Source organism: Hermetia illucens, chromosome 5, assembly GCF_905115235.1.
Source record: "Hermetia illucens chromosome 5, iHerIll2.2.curated.20191125, whole genome shotgun sequence".
NCBI classification, from domain to species: Eukaryota; Metazoa; Arthropoda; class Insecta; order Diptera; family Stratiomyidae; genus Hermetia; species Hermetia illucens.
Genome location: NC_051853.1, coordinates 24,439,697 through 24,460,305, shown reverse-complemented (window position 1 = coordinate 24,460,305; position 20,609 = coordinate 24,439,697). Strand labels below are relative to the sequence as shown.

At 42.5% G+C, this 20,609-nt stretch overlaps 1 protein-coding gene across 4 annotated transcripts; it reads right to left on the bottom strand.

Annotated features, from left to right (window-relative positions):
* Positions 1-1,143: 1,143 nt before the first annotated feature.
* Positions 1,144-19,960, bottom strand: LOC119656696 (ubiquitin-conjugating enzyme E2 H). 4 transcript variants are annotated; one of them, XM_038063201.1, is made up of 3 exons: positions 13,200-13,440; positions 11,583-11,645; positions 1,144-3,058 (listed from the first exon to the last, which is right to left on the bottom strand). In XM_038063201.1, the coding sequence occupies exon 3, from the start codon at positions 3,054-3,056 to the stop codon at positions 2,505-2,507; it is 552 nt and encodes a 183-aa protein (XP_037919129.1). In that variant the 5' UTR covers positions 3,057-3,058; positions 11,583-11,645; positions 13,200-13,440; the 3' UTR covers positions 1,144-2,504. The 4 variants fall into 4 exon arrangements, with proteins under 4 accessions (XP_037919129.1, XP_037919130.1, XP_037919128.1 ...); XM_038063202.1 differs by lacking the exons at positions 11,583-11,645; positions 13,200-13,440 and adding an exon at positions 12,876-13,180; XM_038063200.1 differs by lacking the exons at positions 11,583-11,645; positions 13,200-13,440 and adding an exon at positions 19,717-19,960 and having other exon boundaries at positions 1,146-3,058.
* Positions 19,961-20,609: the final 649 nt, after the last annotated feature.

Below are 20,609 nucleotides of genomic sequence, written 5' to 3'. Positions count from 1 at the left end.
TTAGTGAAAAAAAATGTACACCCCCATTTTGCATGTATGGGGACCTGTGCACTCCGGGTATACAGTGCTTATCAAACAACATCAGGAGAAGGAGCATATGTACTGGCAGGGACAATCCCTATCTTGGCGAATGAAGGTCGGCGTCTGCACGACAAAATGTATACAATCGGGGAGTCTATTGTACTTCGACGGTAACTAGCACGGCGGGAATCCACCGCAAAATGGCAAAAAAAGATGGAACGAGGCACAAACTGGCCGTTGGACCTACCGTATCATTCCAAACATTCGAAGATGGATTGAAAGGAGCCATGGGGAACTTAGCTACGAGCTAACACAGTTTTTAAGTGGACATGGAGGTTATCGGGCTTGTCTACATCGATTTGGACACGACGAGTCACCATGCTGCCCAAGATGTGGTAACGTGGCTGAGAATGCGGAGCATGTTGTATTTGAGTGCCCAAGGTTTACAGCACACCGAACTAGGCTGGAGGCGATCGCAGACAGGCGCTTAACACCTGGAAATATAGTGGAGTTTATGTTGGAATCAACGGAGGCCTGGAATCAAGTGGTAATTGAGCTGAAAATGATTCATCAACAGCAAAGGTATGAAGAACTGCGAAGAAAGCAAGAAAGGGAGGGAACAATAATGAGCCGCAATTAAGAACTGATCCAGCCCCGCGATGCAATGCTTATAGCAATCCCGTGGGGAGAGGGGAAGAAGGAGGTGGTTTTAGTGAGTACATAACTGCATGGCAGGAGCCAGCAGAACCTTTCCACCTTCCAACGATTAAAAAGAAAAAAAAACGAAAAAAAGACAGACGGACAGACAGACAGTAAACCGATTTTAAACACAAAACCTTAAAAAGGACGAGGACGGGAATTACATTGAACAAACTTAGCATGAATCGAACAGTCCAGGGTGCTTATCGAAAGATATCATAAGAGGAGGAATACTCAAGGTCATAAGGCTGAGGATATCTGAAGATATTGTCTGTATAATCTCTGGAAGGAGCGAAAGGGGCAAGGTTAAAACATGTGAAAATAATGAAGACACCTCAAAATCCCAATAACGCAAAACTGCGAAAAAAGAGACGACATAAACTTTGTGCAATCCTTATCAAGTGAAGAGAGAAAAAAACAAAATCTTATTAAAATTAATTTCAAATTTTATTTCCGTTTCTTTTCCTTTCTTACTTTTTTTTCTTAATTGGTATCGAAAATAACGCCCGCTTATTTGCAATATGTAATGACATCATTAATTTTACTTATTTTTGTTTGTATTTTCTGCACCCAAAATTCTAATATTCTCTTGACTCTTAATCGATTACAAATGGTGTTTTATTCAAATGATCTGACTCATTTCGTCAATGGGTTTTGTTTGTTTGTTTTTTTTTGTTATTTTACTGAAATTCTTTACAACTGCTTTGCAATCAATGACTGGCTAACTTCAAACTTTAGTACATAACTTCATACCATCATGATTGTAACTTAAATCTTACTGTTAGTTTTACATCAACAATGCAATATCTAGTGTGGTGGATCTTGTCATTTTTTGTCAAAGCCATTCTATGTGCTTAGGTAAATGAGTAGACAATATTGGAGTTGGTTGTTCTGAGAAAGAAGGACGAGATTATTTCTCTTGCGAAATGGAAAGAGGGAAGCATTTTAGTGAAATATGCACGGCGTCCCGTTGAAACTCTTTTCAATGGAAAAGTTATTATAAATCAATCGGTAGCGGATAGCTCTACGATCTCTAATGTTAGCACAAACTTACAAATATCTGTCAAACAGATTAAACCAGCAAATATTATATTTCTTTTCAAAACTTGAATCATAGTAAAAATTTCGTATCACACAAGACGTAGATAATAAACATTTTTGGAGGACATAGAACTCGATTAGATTACATTAGTGAGGTTGTGAACGAATGAGAACTCTTGCTGCCAGCTTAGCAATGGCTAGCAACGATTGAGAGTAAAAATCTAAACGGTTAAGATTGCAACCAGTGGAAATTAGTAAACTGATGTGATCGGTCCTGCATTGTTAACTAGAGCGCATCCGTCGAAATTTCCAATGAGTAACTTTTGATTTTCATTGTATCACTTTGTGTTGATTTGAACTAATGCCTCTTGGGTGAACCTCGCAAAGTTGCCTACTCATTTCTTGCTGTCACTCCACATATCCCCCAGTTTGCGAACTTGTATAAATCAAGTGCCCCATACAGTTTTGATCTTATTACTCTGGCGAATATGAGATGTAATTAATCAAAATACCCGGTCCGTTTCTGCCTTGAGCCCTTCCGGGCCGAACAGGTCAATTCCCGTCTACACTCAACGTACGTACTCAACAGTGGACTGCGACTCGGATCAATCAATCATTAATTAGAAAAAAATATTTATATATATGCTACGAAGTAAATTACATTATTATTATTTAATATTTATATTATATATATAAAATTAAAACGACGTAAATCAAATTAAAATCGTAATTAAAAGCCGATATTATAATTCCATATCGTCAGCTTCATCTTCACTAAATTGTGACATACTCGACTCACTATCGGAACTTTCACGATCCTGTTGTGCTGCCCGAAGAGCCTTTTCTGTTGCGTACCTTTGCACATATTCCGCTACTTTCTTTTTATACTCTTCAGGTTCGTGTAAATAAAGTGCGGCGGCATCACGATTTAATGGATCTACTGGATTTGGATATGTTAAAAGTTGTGGTAGAAATGATTCGAAAATGTTTGATAGGTCATAGAGTGCAGTCCATGCTTGATTAATTACATCTAAACACACTGTCCCCGATGATTCGTCGATGTTTGGATGATAGATTTTGTTTACAAATCCTATGCTAGGTGATTTGAATGGATAGTTGTCGGGCAGATAGACACGCACTTTCCATACTCCGCCCTCATACGGTGTACCTTGTGGTCCGAAAAATTTTACATGAAATTCATTTAGTCCACCTAAGATTGTCACTTCGTGTTTACTCTCGATGAGTTTAATGACATCGTTGTCCATACGTCGCTTGCCAGCACTCGGTGAAGACATTTCTAAAATTGAAAATAGAAGAACGTGTTAGGAATCTAATAAAAGAAAGAGTGAAAATAATTTCAAAGCTCAAAGGATTACGTAAGCAAATGGCTAAGTCAAAGACTTCCGAATTGACGGTAAGAAAGTACCATTTCGACTCGGTCAAGGTACACGCATTTTCGCTTTAAGGCAGAGAGGGAAAATCTATATGCGATGCGGGGAAATTCAAAGCGAAGAAATTTGATGACACACAAGTGGATAACGAAAGATATCTAAAAGTGGAAATTAACATCAAGACTTTTACTTCAACGGGCTTTTTTTGCACCGTAAGTAAATTAGTCTAAACCACGAACATATCTGCATATTAACCGTCAGTAGACTCATTAATCAGGGGAACGAAAATTGGAAATTATGGTGCTGTACAAAAAAATTCAATGGAGTGTTGCAAAAGATACAATACAGAACTTCATCTTTCTGCTCTCCTTTGATGCCCCTCGCGCAGTTAATATGGTTTCGGCGTTGATATTTCTGAGAGTTTCTGCAAAACTGCTGAAGAACAAAGCAATTTAGTGAACGACGAGTGAACATCACTGATCCCACAACCCATTTTCACACACCCACAACTCCTTCTGATAACAGCTCAACACAAAGAGCTGTAATGTCTGCCATAATTCCGGGTGATCTCAATTGTTATGTAGGGGAAAAGGCAGATGACAGTCGAAGCTAAGAAAGTAAAGGTCTCTATACCTATGGTGTGATAGCTGGCAATTCGTCGATTTTATTAACACTCATGACCTCAAATTATTACATTTTCCAACGGTGTAGCGACAATACATTTATCATTGCTTCTGCCCTGCCTTCATCAGAAGAATATCCTACGAGATAATCTCAGCTCAAGATCGGCCAATGATTCTATACTTTGTTTGTCGAACTACCATTCGAACATGAACACATCACAACGACAAAAATAAAAAAAATGTCTAACGTGTACTGTCCATTAAAAGCATAGAAGAAACATAGGATCCAACCATGAACACGATGAAAGTTTCGCAGTCACCGATACCGGATGAACTACTAGCCTTACTGAACGTTCTGAGTTATCATACCCAAGTAGAAGACTAGTGTAAACGGGAGGATCGTTCGATAAACTGCAACAAACTCAGCCTCCTTGTGTTCATCAGATGAACTCAAACATCACCCCATCCGCCCCTTTTTTGATGACCAGTTTCAACCATGAAATGAGGCGAAATGTGGGCGGGTGATTCTGGATACGAAGATAAATGGGAACAAATACCTTGAGCAAGGCAAAAGGACACTTTTTCGCCACGAATGGAGCCGTAGGTAAGACATGGAGATTGGAACAATACATTGTAATGAACATTGAAGTGTGTAATGAACCTAAAGGAAATAGGAGGACCAGACGATCATCCTAAGTGACCGAAAACGACCTAGAGGGAAGAGCTATCTTAGAAACCTAAAAAGTTGGCGAAATTGACCGTGAAGTTCCGCCCGCAAAGACTGAAGATCGATCAAAGTGCTCGGTGGACACGTTCTTGCACGCCTGTGTGCTAGCCAGACTCGGGAATGTGGGGGAGGGAGGGTCCTTTGAGCGCTTTGATCCCTCACGTGTCATTAGTACAAAATTAATGTCTTTACCGATGCGTGGGTCCGCATTGACATCCTCAGGCCATTATTTAGAGAATGTCCCTAATAAGGTTTTCCGGGGTCAAATCCAAATAATTCATGTTTAAGTTGTCGGACCACTTCAACACAATAACTTTCGGAGTTACTGTGGAAGACGTTGACCCAATGCCTGTGCAGTCACGTGCGTCCGATGCAGGAACGTCCTGATGACTGGGGTGGGCTCTGGAACTCGTCATTTTGGACATACGGGTTTACGAGTGTTCGGGCGCCCGCAACCGAAACAAACGAATTTGCGATCCTCACAACAGTCTTCAAACAAATGTCCAATCTGCCGACAATTCATGCAGACCAAGTCTAAATCACAATCTTGAATCTCAGTCTGAGGATTTCCTGAAATGTTCTTTATGTCAACAACCTCTTCAGATTCAGCAGAATAGTTGTGTAATTGGTGAGGGAGTCTGCTTGAGAGACGCTCCTCTAAAAGTTCGCTCTGCTGCACTAATTTACGCAGCTCGCGAACCGCACTCGCCGGGAAATAGAGAAGTTGCCTCTGAACGCCGGGTCTCAGCCCATCACGTAGCAACTCTACCAACTTGTCTTCCGTTGAGGAATTTTCTAGCCTATTGGCTATCGAACGCACAGCTTTATACTAACTGTCGAAATCTTCGGATGGACCTTGTATGCGCTCTCGCATCAGTTCAAGGATATCCCAGTCATCTAGAGAATCCTTAAACTGTTGGAGAAGAACCTCACGAAAAGTGGTGCACTCGATTCGTCCGACAGAATGGTGGCAGTCCCAGTACGCCCTCTGTCCGAATAGGTTGTGTACATAAGTACATAGCAGGCCGAAATCCCCCTGTAGGGTTGTGTTGGTCAAGGCCTCCACGCGGAAGAGGACCTGGTTGATGGGCAAAGTTTTTGATGTGCCATCAAAAATCAAGTCCAAGGATGTCAAAATTTGTAAACACATTCCGCTGACATGATATTAAGCGGTCGTGCCTGGCATCCATAAGGCGAATCGTCATCATTAGAGTCGTTAAAACCGTACATATAGTCGAGTTCGGATCTGTAGTTCTCGGACCCGGACTTGTCGTCACGTTCGTAAAAATTCCCATTACGTCTATCGTCATGTCTGTAAAAATTGTTTCTATACAGTCCATCAAATGTACTGCACGAGTTGAAGCAAGCTGATGTTGAGCTGCCTGATGTACTTAGTGCGTGTTTGGGTCCAAGTCTCGAAGCGCAGAAAAATGCTCTCGAACCAATCCTTCAACCCGTATAAGGAAGGCGATAAAGACCCGTGATCTCGTTGATGAGACATAGTTTTGATATCGACAATTTGAAAATCCCGAATTCACAGGGTTCTTGTCTTCTGTGTGCCAAAAGCCGATAAAAATATATCAAAAAGTTTCGAAAGAAGGAAAATTAATTGGGAAAATTTTGACAGGAAAATATCGCTTTTTTGTGTTGAGGAGTAGATTGACTGCGAAGCATCGAAAGTAGAAAAGTTGAAAAATGTTCATGAATTGAAATCAAAAGAGAAAATTCTCGTTGGTACGAAAGGAAAAAATTTTCAGGCAACCTGTTGGTGTGATCCATTGCTAACCGTACGCTCTTCCCTCTAGGTCGTTTTCGGCCACTTAGGATGATCGTCGGATCCTCCTACTTCCTTTAGGTTCATTACAAGTAGATGATGACAAAAATGGCTATCTCGGTTGACTATGGCCTCTTAAAGAAACGTATCGAAATTTCCATCCATTGAGACACTTTGTCGGCACGTGCTTGTACGCCTGTGCTAACCAGGCTCGGGAATATAAGAAATTTTGTTGGACACTTCAATCCTACTCAGGCCATGTACAAAATCCGGTACATTGGGACCACAATAGAGTTTGAAACAGTAAGCTTGGGACAATTGTAAGCAGTTTCGAGGACGCATGTGAAGCACAAAATGGAAAACAAAAAATACTGGCTCGACTGTATGCATGGAGCCGAAACACTCGTAACTAAATGCTGCGATCGGGGAGGAAAAATTGACGATGGACCGTTTCCCCATCCGATGTCTCTCCTCCTTCAGATGTTAATGAAGTTTTTAGAGATCACCTCTCTGCCTCAGTATCTTTCAGTCATTGAAATTGAAATCTTTTCTTGCGTGTAATTGCATGAGGTGAGGCAATTGAACTGCAACTTTTGAAAACGCTATAATTATTTTATTTTTTAATCAATTTTACAGTGCCGAAGCAAAAAAAAAATGTTCAGAATTACTTGAAATTTAACAATTTATTAGTAATTTTCGAAATGTCTACTTTTGGTGCGAACAATGGCCTTAAGACGGCACATGACAGCATCACAAGCTGTCCCCAAGTGATTTGAGATAATCGATGCTTGTGTTTTTTAGTACCAACCTTCTTCTTCAAAATACCCCAGACGGAAAAGTCCAACGGATTTGCATCCGGAGAATTTGCCACCCATTCTGTGCAGGAAATGAAGTGTGGAACGTTGGTTTTTAGCCATTCTTGGTTGACGCGTGCTTTGTGAGACGGTGCCGAGTCTTGTTGAACCGACCGAAATGTTTGTCTGCCCAGGGTTTTAATACTGCCTCCAAGATAGTTACGCGATAGATTGTTGCATTTATCTTGACGCCACGGTCCAAAAATACGAGCGGAGAGCCTCAATCGGCGGTTATGGCAGCCTACACCATCACCATCGGTGCCGCCTGCTTTCTGGTGGCACTCCGAAGGAGTAAGTTTTCGAAAGATCTCTCTGATAAGTTAACTCGGTCATTTTGTTTGTTCACAAACTGCTCAATCGTTAACGGGGTTTCATCGGAAAAAAAGGAATTCGAACATTCATCACTTTCGGCCCGACGAAGCAATTTCTTGGCTCGTTCCACTCTTACTTTTGTCTGTTGGGGCTTCAGTTGAAGCACATTTTGCATTATTCTTTGCACACTTCGCGCGGATATGTTAAGCTCCGCAGCCATTTTTTTGCCACTACGATGGGGATTTCGTTCAATTCGCTTCTTCACTTTCGGAACCATTTCTGACGATGTTGCTGATTTTTTTCCCATCCCCTCCATGCCAGTGTCTTTGTAACGAGCCATGGTGCGAGATACAAATGATTTATTAGCGTTGAGGTGTTGTAGGGCTCTAAGAATAGCTACTTGTGAATTTCCAGCCAAATATAAAGCAATCAGACTATCGCGTCGGAACATACCTTCTACGAGGCAGTTGAACGGACCCTCAAAGCCTGTCCCATGATATCAAAATCATATTTGGAGATTTTAACAGTCAAGTCAATAGAGATCCTGGAGATGAAGCATCAACAAATGACGTTCACAACCACCTGAAGAACGTTATCATAAATACAGCCACAAACATTCTCGGCCCCAACTGCAAAAAGAATCGGAACTGCTGGTTCGACAATGAATGTAAGCTAGGAACGAAACGGAAGAATGATGCATACCGAGTAATGTTGCATTCTCGAAGGACGCGGGCACGCGCGGAGGCTTATCAGGAACTCCGTTGAGCGAAGAAGCAACTTCACAGACGCAAAAAGGAAGCCTGGGAGAACCAACAGGTCTGTGAACTCGAAAAGTACAGGGAGAAACCGCACCAGGCGCGCAAGTTTTACCAACAAGTCAGCAGGATGAAGCCTTACACAACTCGATGCCCATCCTGCCGAGACAAAGAGCGAAATCTTATTTCCGACAGAATAGGCATATTGGAGCGATGGGTTGAGTACTCTGATGAACTACTGAACAACCAGAACATCAGCGAGTTGGAGGCCCCACCCGCTGAAGACAACGGACAAATACTGCCACCACCAAGTGTAGAAGAAAGAGTCAGTGCAATTCATCGGCTTAAAGTCACCAGGTCACCAGGAGCCGATGGAATTGCAGCCAAATTGGTTAAATATAGAGGCGAACAATTATATCAAGCGGTTCATCAACTTATGCTCAAAGTGTGGGACAGCGAATCAATGCCTGACGACTGGCAACGAGGCATTATTAGCCCCACACATAAGAAGGGAGATATCACACAGTGCAGCAATTATAGAGATATCACGTTGCAGAGTAGCATTTATAAAATTTTATCCGCTAATTTGCTAGGTCGGATAGCAACATACGCCCAGAACATCATTGGCCCATACCAAAGAGGCTTCGCTCCAGACAAATCAGCAACAGAACAGATTTTCTCTCTGCGACAAGCGATGAAAAAACTGTTGGAATATGGACAACAGTTGCACCATCTACTCATCGAATTTAAAGCCGTCTATGATAGCATAGCCAGGGTAAAACTCGGCCATGAGAGAATTCGGTATCCCGACGAAATTAATAAGACTGACTAGGCTGACCCTGACCAATGTGCGAGGCCAGATAAAAGCAGCAGGATCTCAAGACCATTCGACATCAACAACGGTCTACGACAAGGGGATGCGCTATCATGCGTCCTCTTTAACCTGGCCCTCGAGAAAGTGATCCGTGATGCTGAGGTAAATGCAAGAGGTACGATCCTCTTTAAGTCCACCCAACTACTGGCCTATGCGGACGATATTGACATCATAGAAAGAACCACCCGAGACGTACAAACTGCCTTCATCCAGACCGAGCAGGCGGCACGAGATCTTGGGCTGCACATCAATGAAGGTAAGACAAAATATATGGTGGCGACGTCAGCACCGAAGACGAATCAACCAACATCAAACCGCACTGGTCAAACACAAACACGAAGAAGAATAAGGATAGGAGAATACAACTTTGAGACCGTTGACAATTTCTCCTATCTAGGGTCGAAAATCACCACCGATAACAGCTACGATGATGAAATCCGCGCACGGTTGTCAGCCAAGAGAGCCTATTTCAGCTTACAAAGAGTGTTCCGCTCGAAATGTCTCACCATAGGGTCAAAGCTCTTACTGTACAAGACAATGATCTTGCCAGTCCTCATGTATTCCTCGGAAACTTGGGTTCTTAACTAGAAAAATTGCGAACTCTTGGCCGCGTTCGAGAAAAGAATCCTCCGAAGAATTTTTGGCCCCCTACATGAGGGTGGACGTTTCCGTAGCCTACACAATAACGAAATCTATGAGCGATACCATGACCGTCAAGTTGTGGATAAAATCCGGCTCAATAGGTTACGGTGGGCGGGTCACTTAATCCGTATGGATGAGGATGATCCAGCCCGGAAAGTCTATAAGGACAATATATATGGCAGAAAAAGAAGACGAGACAGACCCTGTCGGAGATGGAGCGATGGCATAAGTCAGAACGCCAGACAGCTTTTGGGAATATCGAAGTGGTGGACCTCAGCGCAAAACCGGGATGTCTAGAGTTCCTTATTAAGGCAGGCCTAGACCGGATACAGGTTGTTGCACCGTTGATGATGATAGTTTCTGAAAATGGACCCGTGAAAGAAATGATCACTCCCCCCTCCCCTCACTTTTCCAACAAAGGTCAAAACTGGCCGGCTTCGGAAAGTACAAACCGAGACTATTTGGTGGAAAAAAAATTGACACTCCCCTTTTGTGTATGGTGACCTCCCTCCCCCTTGAATTCGACGAAGAATCATGTAACTCAGTTCTTTCCTTTCCTCCAAATTTGGTGTCAATCGCTACAACCATTTCCGAGAAAAAAGCATGTGATAGACAGTAAGCCGACTTTAATAAGGTTTTGTTTTACACAAAACGATAAAATAAAATCGTTACGTAGAGTGAACTACAAAAGAAATTATATTTTCGTAGACACAAAATTGAAACCCGGACAGAGCTAAAAAATCGTAATGATATGATCACTAGGTTAATAGTTCGTATGAAGATCGGTAGCTCCATATACAGCCAGTCTTCTTGATATGGATTCGACCAGACGCTGGACATATTCGGTTGGATTTTTGTTTTGATTCTGCGAGGACACATTTTATCTTGTTTTTTTTTTGACCGAAATGGGACGTTTACGAAGCCAATTGCCGTAATAATTCCACAGTATCTCAATAATATTGCAATCCGAAGAATTTTGGAGAGGTTTCGCCTATCTCCAGACGCTTCATATTCCGAATCATTGTCTTGATATATTTTGAATGTTTGACGAATACCCAATTTTTTTGCGCCAGCATGATTTTAAATACCGATGTGCATATTTGCATCAATATTTCCTTCCACGAATCATTATACTTCCATCCATATCTTTTCCGAATAGCCGGAAAAATTTTTATCGACATTGGCTTACTTTTTTTTCTTTAGCAAACGCGTGGTTCGAAATAACCGTTTTTTCTACTAAACATTAATTCCTTTTCTCACCGCACATAAACACTTTTGGAAATATTAACGCACTATTCCCACTTTATTCAGCACAGATTCAATTAGTCCTTTCACAACACTCTGTCTGTAAAGGTACGGTCGCATCTACGCTACGCGACGCGGCCACAAACTGCACTGCCTATTAAAATATCTTTTTATGATTTTGTATTCAGCAATACAGACTTGAGCGACGCTGTGCGGCGCGATATTCAACTGAGCGACGCGACCGAGTTGCTTTGCTACGGTTTTTCACTTTGGGCTGTATCCACCTGTTAAAATGTCAAAACATGTAGTTGGCTGTCGCGCTAGTGCAATATAGGCATGCCGCATCGCGACAGTTGTGCTGAATATAGTGTCGCGTCGCGTAACGTAAATGCGGTCGTACCTTAACAGGTAACACAAAGTAATGTCCACCTGATTTTTTTTGTATAACAATTGAGAGGTGCTGCATCCGCATCCACTTAATTTCGAACCGGACCAATTGGAGAACAACTTACTCCCACTTGTTAGCTGAACCTATTGATATTTCACGAATCAGTTCACCATTCCATAGATAAATCCTAAACCAATTCTTGCAATTGTATTCAACGCAAAATTTCATAACAGTACCTGGAAGTAGAAGGTCCTTGCGCGGTTACACTCCTGATTGGTGAGAACTGTTCATGGTCTTGCCTACAATAAACGCACTTATCCTTGTGAACCTATTCAAACTTCGACCATTCCATCGTCCAATGACAATTTATTCCCGGATTTGTGAATCCACCTCAGGTTTCAGGTTAAGCCTGCAAACATTTGCTAACGAATCCCGAAAATCCCTTAGCAACGGAAAACAAAGTCACCAGAAAAGTGGCAAAAAGGATTGAAGAAAATGCAGGCATTTGATATTATGGTGAAGGGGAACCTTGCGATTACTCGGTTTATATGCGAGTCCTCCCAGCTAAATTTAGGAAGGAAAAGAACGACTCGTGATAGGACCAAGCCAAATTTGAAAACTCAGGCCAACCTCAAGTGGCAAATATTTCTCAGTTGTTGGAATATTCGAAACATAAAACTCGCTTTGGATAGGTTCGATCGCTTCTGCCAATTGGAATTATTGCGTGCGGCCGCACATCTAAAGAGATGTTAATGTTGCAACTGGGTTTATTGCCTCAGACCGTCGGAGGTAAACCCGCGATTTCATTGATTATGGATTATGCTCAATGATCCACGGCTCAGCCACTTACTTTCGCTTTCTTCAGCAGCCAAATAATAGCCCCGAAAACTCGCATTTATGCGCAAACCTTTCACTTTCGATGTAGCGCTTCGATTTGGGTTCCCATAGCCGTTGAGGCGAGCTCCTTAACGGCCTACTGACCACAGGTCGGCTGCGAGTCTACCTCGCAACACAGACAGGCGGGTAACCTTCGACACGGAATCTGACGCTCGCAATTGCATCACTGAGCAAGCATCAAGTTCGGCACATGGCTTGCATGCAAATGAACTGCTGAGCGGACCGAGCTCCTCCGTGGACACCTACATGCCGTGCAAACTTATACAAAGCTCTGATTTCGCAGTTTAGAAATTTTCTTTGTTTCCACTCACGGACGGGAGTCATTCGCTAGCCATTTGCGTCGATCACTTCCTGTGCTCGCCTGCGGAATATGCGACGAATGACTGTGCCGAAGTCACATATTGACCCGAATTGATAAACAAACAACCACAAAACTGAGCGGCGTCGCCAATAAATCAGCTTTGGCCGAGCAGTCGAGAAATGTCTTCGATGATTGTCTGCTTTGAATGAAAACTGGTCGGGGGACAAGTTCATTGTCGAAATCGAGACCATAAAAACAAACAAGGCGCGGACCGCAGCCGCGAGTGGCGAGACAACGTCGAAAACATTTCCGCGAGGCGATGAAAAGTTACCTCAAAGTGTGCGAACTCTAAATGCAAATGCGAACTGAATTGCTCCGTTCCGCTGCGCTCAAGTCCCTTCGCTGCTGATAACGAGACTTCTACACATGACAAATGGTCGAATACTTGCGGGCACTTTTTCTCTTGCGTCTGATTCTGTTATTTTCGTTCTCAATCTTTCCGACGGTTGTTGACAAGTGATTCTGACAGTTCGCTGCTGTGAAATAGCGATTTTTGCCTCGACCTCGGGTCGATATTTTCTACGCAACAAAGCAGCGACGGTTCTTGTCATTTTCAGGTGGGCTCAACTCTGGGAATTATCATTTTTTTCCTTACTTGTTTCGAGATGGATGGAATATCGTCGACGAAATTACGAGTAGGTCAAAGATTAACGTTATTTTTAGCTGTGATTCTCGGCACACTTGACATAAAGTTGAAACAACGAAACACTCTCAACGGCAGCGAACGCTCGCGGAACAACGATGCAACATAAACTCGCGGAAGCAGATCTGACTTTATTTATTTCAAATTAGGAAAATTTCCAGGTGTCTTGTTCTTTGTAAGTAAATTGGCAGAAGAAATTGTCGCGAGCGAGTCAATTCGCTCTGATTGTATGGGAAGCGAATGGCAATTCACAATGGAGAAGTTGAATGAAATATAATATAACGGCGTAGACTGTCCACAGACAAAGAGGTTTTCAATTTTGTATTATGAAAAGTGCGCACTGAGCATTGAGAACATTTTGAGAATATATAATATAGAATCTCGATAATCCGGTTCCTCGGCGCTTGATACATATATACAATGGGTTCATAAGAATCAATGTATGTTTTTTTTTGAAAATTTCTTATATTCGCTGATAGAAACGCTCAATTACCTTACGGCTTACGATGACTCCCGACAGGAATAGAATGGTAGGCTGCTGCCTATAGTGCCATCGTTTTCGATAAGTTTATGATGTGCTTCGTAGAAATCTTTACCCTTGAAGTTGCAGAGCAAGGAAGAATGAAGATTGTTTAGAGCCCCTTATTTTGTAACCGTAAAAAAAAGGAAAATGAAAAGAAACAACAAACGCACGAGGTGTGTATATTAGTAAAAAAATTGAGATAGCACGCAAAAGCTAGTGTAAACAGAAAAGAAACAAGTCGGGAAACCGGAAGCGGACGCTTCAGGTATAAAAGGTTTTGTGTTTCCCTATGTGAGGAGTGTAACGTAGTTCTCCATTGGCTTATAGCATTGACCCGAGATATTGAAATTGCTCAGTTCTGGGCAGGTTACTGCCGATTTAAATATCCCGAGGGGCAGGTTACTGCCATTGCCAGAACTCAGCGATTTAAATATCTCGAGTCAATGCTATCTGCCAATGGAGAACTGCGTAATGAAATTGTTTCACACATTAACGCAACCTGAATGAAGTGGCATTCCCCAACTGGTGTTCTTTGTGATCGACGTATCAGCGCACGTCCCAAATCTAAAATTTACTGCAATGTCGTCCGTCTGTCGCTCTCTATAGTTCTGAGTGTTGGCGATTATAAAGGATAATGAACGGCGAATGGGGACGAAGATGTTGCATTGCACTGGTGGCGTTGCACGTTTTGATTACGTCTGAAATGAGAATATCCGCGATCGATATGGGTTTGCACCGATTGTGGAAAAACTGCGAGAGAGGCGTTTTCGATGGTGTGGTCACGTAATTCACGCTAACGAGAATTCAACACCCAGTATTGGTCAGAACATCGAAGTCAATGGTAAGCAACCAAAAAGCCGGCCAAAACAATGGCCGCTTGATACACTGGATGGGGATTTGACGGTGTCGTGATTACAACTTGATCAAGCATTTGATAAAATAAAATGACGAAACCGATCACGACGAGCCGACCCCGCTGGTGAACTGAAGGCTAAAGAAAAAGAAGAAGATGTGAGGAGCGATGAGCCTGACAGTTCCGTGTCACATAGTTAAAAATTCTATTGGTATCTCCTTTTTAGAAAGTAATTTAAATAAATTATTTGATGGAAAGCACTGTATTGATAATAGTCAACCTCATACGCTTCACACTCTGTATTTAATATTATTAGCAAATGCCAAGAATTTAACCAACATCGAATACAAAAAAGGGCTAGGGAGAATTCGATTCTTCTTGAATGGAATTTTAATATTTCACTCGAATGTCAATTATTCTCGTTAATTATGACGTCAGCATCTTATTTGTATGGCTTAGAATGCTGTTAATTAGCACGAAATTGATAAGTTTGACCTTCTATAACTTTGACACTAATAGTTGGATTTGCATGAAACTTGGCATGTGTATGCACGAGGCTGTCCTCTATGTCGGTGCAAAATTTAGTATACCTAGGATGAACCTAACGGGAGTTTTTTAGTCAATTTCTAAAAGTTGATAATGTACTATTAGTTAATTTATTTGAGCAGATACCGGAATGGGACATCTCTCGAAGATTAGATTTCATATAAGTGTTTTACACAAAATCTTAAAAAGGGCTGCAGATAAGTAGATTCTTCATAAATGCCACTTTAATATTTCACGCGAATGTCAATTATTCCCGCTAATTATGACGTCAGCATCTTATTTGCATGGTTTTGGAAGCAGTTAATTCGCGCGAAAGTGCTAAGTTTGAACTGCTATAACTTTGGTGTTAAGGGCTACATTTCCATGAAAGTTAGCACGTATATAGGAAATATTGTCCTCTATGCGGGTACGAAATTGATGAACTTAAGGGTGGTTTTTCAGTAAATTTCTAAAAGTTGATAATATACTATTAGTAAATTTATTTGCGCAGAATGGGACATATTTTGAGGCCTAGATTTCATTTAGGCGCACCACCCTGATTTTTTTCGGATTTTTAGGTTGGGCAGATTCCGAAAATGAGTCCTGTCTCACATTAAATGCGTACATTTTGACTCCTTACTCACGTACTTTGCAATTCAAGCCAAAACTAATGTCAGTTTCGGAAAGTACAAATCGAGACCTTTCATGTGATACCCTACACGACTAGATCCGATGAAAAAAATTTTTGAATCCCCCTTTGCATGTATGAGGAGCCCCCCTTTAAACTCCACCTAAATTTATGTCACTCGCTGTATGCGTGGGATTTCATAGTTCCCATCTGTCCACAGAATTTCGTTCGGATCGATTTAGCCGTTTTGGAGAAAAGTGCGTGTGACAGACAGACAGACAGACATTGAATCGATTTTAATAAGGTTTTGTTTTACACAAAACCTTAGAAAAGAAAGTCGGAATATCGAAAGCTGGAGCTCGGGTATAAAGGTTTTGTGTGGATCAAAGCTCTTACTGTACAAGACTAAGACCTTGCCAGTCCCGTATGTATTCCTCGGAGACTTGGGTTCTTAGCAAGAAGAATTGCGAACTCCTGGCCGCGTTCGAGAGAAGAATCCTCCGAAGAATTTTTGGCCCCGCACATGAGGATGGACGATTCTGTAGCCTACATAACAACGAAATTTATGAGCGATACCATGACCGCCAGGTTCTGGATAAAATCCGGCTTAATAGGTTGCGGTGGGCGGTTCACTTAATCCATATGGATGAGGATGATCCAGCCCGGAAAGTCTATAAGGGCAATATATATGGTAGAAAAAGAAGACGAGGCAAACCCTGCCTGAGATGGAACGACGGCGTAGGCCAACAGGATATTGAACACTTCTGTTGCGTTAGTGACAAGAACGGTACTTTGCTTATCAACCGACGGGCCGCGACGGATCGTCCTTTACTTCCACAAGCAATGCCGACATTTGGACCAATTCCATCTGTCAGCGCCACTGAATTTGAGGCAAAGCGACAGGACCTGATGACATCGCATCTAAGCTCTGGAAAGCGAGGACCTGGGACCCAACACTGGCTCAATGAATTCTTCAATCAGGTTATTCAGGAAGGTAAAACACCATCTAACTGGTAAGAAGGTACCACCGTTTCAATACCGAAAACGGGCCGTCCAGCAGAAGGTTCAAAATACCGTCCAATCCGGTTGCTGTCCCATATCATGAAGAAGCGTGTGAAGCGTATGGAATTAACTATAATCGATAGGGTACTTGGCAGAGCAAATTATTTGTGTAAAAAGCTCCTGACGGAGTTGGATTTTAAATTATTATTCAAGTCCAACTGCCACGCACTGAAAGGTCCTCACATAGGAGAGCACAAAACCTTTTATACCAGAAGCGTTCAGCTCCCGGTTTCTCGGCTTATTTATTATTATGTTGAACACTTTCCTCAACTTCTGAGTTCTTCTCACTTCTCTCTTACTCATTAAATTTATGACTGGCTCAATCACAATCGCGTACGTTAATTACACTCACCCTGCCAAAGGTTTTTCTAACTATCAAAGGTATGGGGATCCGAAGACATTCCAATGATCTGGCTGCGAATTGAGTAATGCATTTGGAACTGTGGCGGATATTGTGTTCGTGGTAACGATAGTAACAAGACATATAATGCGTTTCACATTTGCAGTGAGGCCAGCTTACAGCGAAAACTCGTTTGTTTTACCTTAGCCCTACCATACTACGGACACATAAGCGAAAATCGGCCTTATGGTAGCATATATATCCACATTATTACAAGAGTCGAAATTCCGCCTGCACAGCCCATAAAATGTGCGAGTTCATTTCATCTATACCTCTCTTATCTAGAAGATTCCCAGATATTTGACTTCTTCTGAAAGTTGAAGGGATGTCCCCCGCAATTCTGGAAAAGTGCTTTAGTCTAGCACCGACTGTATCATATCAAATCAATGGCGCGTTTTATATTTCTACACACCTTTTCGAGACCTCGACCAACAGACAGCTAACAAATCAACATCACATCAGTTTGGTCGTGTATTGGCAAATTTTGCTGTTCACATGGTAATGAGTCGATCAACATTCTTCAGAGAAGTGGCATTAGCACATCTCCTTCGAGGTAGACTTTTGTTATCGAATAGCGATTAACATCCACTTCAGGAAACTACGTTAGATCCCACTGCACTTTATTTATATCAGCTTTAACCAAAGCTAGACATTGAATATTGCTCGGGTCGTTTTCAATTCATGAAGGGGCGCTAATTCCTTCTTTCTGGTTAGTATACGAAGATATTAATTGTAAATGGACGGAGGGCACACATGTCATCAATGCAGCATTGCAGCTATTATCCCCCAATTAGCGTAACCAAACGACAAAAGGCTGACTGGACTCAGAATCCTGCTTGCATGGAAAGTTACAGGAACCATCCGGAAGCTGTCGACCTCCAGGATGGGACGAAATCGTTAAAAACTGAAATATTTCGTAGCTTGAAGATACGAAAGAACACTCTCTGACGTCATCGAAGCAGAACATTTAGCTGAGTGGGTGCGCAGTTTAGAGAAGAATTAGTCTGCGAGAGGCTTCTCTGTTAAGTACCATAGATACAGAGCGAACTACTGCAATTGCTATTCGTGCACAAAGTGAGCAGAGCTCGTGATTTGCTTAGATAGATTCGGCTGAATAGATTGATTTTTGACGGTGGACTGTTATGGAAATGATAATAAACAGTGAATTTCCATTACTTAGGATCTAATTCCTTTGCAATACTCCCTTGGGCGCTACTAAAAAGACATAACTGCAAAGATACATTTGTGAAAACCTAATTCGTAGGGGAAGAAGCAATGCGAGGCCTCACAACGAATGAGCTTCGATTTGAAAGAAGATTTCTTTGTCCTCAAATTCTCGACTAGGCAAGTCCGCAATCATAATCCAGAAATGCAACACAAAGGAGTTGGGCACAGTCAAACATGGCTTTGTTGTTCCACACACGTACGCATGGCAGGGGGTAGTTTGCAGCTAATTTTACTTTGCTACTCGCATTGATGACTTTCCCTTCTTCTGTTTTTTTTTTCTTTTTCAAAGATAAATCTATTTTCCGACCCAGGCACGTACACACGCTCTAAATTCCTTTGCATGTTCCTTATCATCGCCGCGGATGTTTGGCGGTACAGAGACAGGCTTGAGGCCATACTTAATCGGGTTTTCTGCTGATTTAGCAAATTTGGAAGTGTTGGGGGCACAAGGGTCGAAAAATTATGAAGTTGAAATTTCAAATCATATTTTATGCATCAACGGATTTGGGAACTCCAGCCACTGCGGAAATAACAGACTTTGAGCACTGTCGACGCGCGTGCGTTTGCTTTGTGTAATTTATGGAGGAATCTTTCACAGAAAATTGAACAACAAAAATCCGAGCACAACGGAGGGAAAAGCAGCAAAAAATTTGTTTATGATCTCATTAAAAGGAGGCACTGAATGAGGGGTTGGGGAAGCAGGCGTAGTAACCTTCTGCCGAGCGCCTGCCAGATAACCAGCACAAGCAGGTGAGGTGTCTTCACTTATTTACATAAACGAACGATGCAACTCGAAAGACCTTCACTGTCCATTGCACACTCAACGAAAGTGAAATTTATCCTCAGCCGACCAGGCCGCGAACACATTCCTCTCCTTTGTGCCTAAGCGACTCCCTGGCAGCCTCTGCCCTACGATCCCCGGGCAATTGATGCAAACTAACTTTTGGCAGTCACACGAGAGGAGCAAAAACTAATTTGGCTGAAGACCTTGGGCATTCAGAATTTCAAGGTTTTTGCCCACTTTTCTGAGCGACGAGCAGCCAACCCATGACGCTGTGGCCCCACGGCCCCGCCAGCCGCCCCTTGTCTTCTCGTCAACACAACCAACTTACGACACTCCAATTGATTTTGGCGCCATTTTCACTGTCATACAACTGGCGAGTGCCTGGCCAGGCAGATTGTCGCGAGATTCTTCGGGATATCGTGTCCTTGGTGAGGATTCCGACGCAATCAAGCGGGGCAGGTACTTACTCGAAAACTAGTCCGGGCGCACGAGAGCACGGGAAACGAGCGTTTGGCACAGTCCACCACGGGAAGTCTCGACTCGAGGAGTTTACACACGTCCGGATCAGCTGTACGCAGCGCGACGAGAGCCACACGACAAGTGTCGGGGACGGCCCACCGCGCCACGGAGCCGAGCTTGTGGCTGGCAGCTGTTTGTATTTGTTTATTTGCACATGCGTTTTGTAATCACTACGGGCCCACGGACAATCTCTTTGTTTGAAATCCACAGCTGGTGCTTTGTCTCGCTCGCGCGCGCGTTATCTTTGTAGGAAGTAATTTTGCAGGGTGTCTCTGTCTGGCAAGTGATTGACCCATTTCTTTTTGTGACGTCATCAACATTTGACGATGGCGACCTCGTTACCATGGAACTTTGGTGCGATGGGGTGCTGGTAGTTGCAAATTTGTCCATTCACAATAGTGAAAATAGAATAGTACTATTATGGAAACCGTTCAAAATTTAAAGTTTCCTTGTAATATGACTTATCTTCAAATTGAATCTTTAAAATCATTTTTATTTATCTATGTAATTTTTCGGATCTAATTAGGAATAATTCCGGTTCAGAGGTGAGGATGGTTTACGGTATCGTACCAGAGCAGAGGCAACCCGTCAGACGCTGCCTCATCTCTGCCCTGGGAGCAGCGTCCCCGAAGCTGCTAAGCCTGAAACGAGGGATCCGTGAGTTAAAAAAGAGGGAGTAAGTTGCTCTCCATTTTGTCTGGTCTGACAGAAAGTAGATGCAGGCTTAAGATCCCTCAGTCTTTAAATAAAAAATGGAAAAAGAAAGGTAGTCCAGCAGAATGTTCAAATTACCCCCCATACCATAATGATTTTTGATCGCATTCTTGGCAAACGTATTCGC

Excerpts from the sequence above, each read along its gene's own strand:
- LOC119656696 (XM_038063200.1), bottom strand. The coding sequence starts at position 3,056 with ATGTCTTCACCGAGTGCTGGCAAGCGACGTATGGACAACGATGTCATT.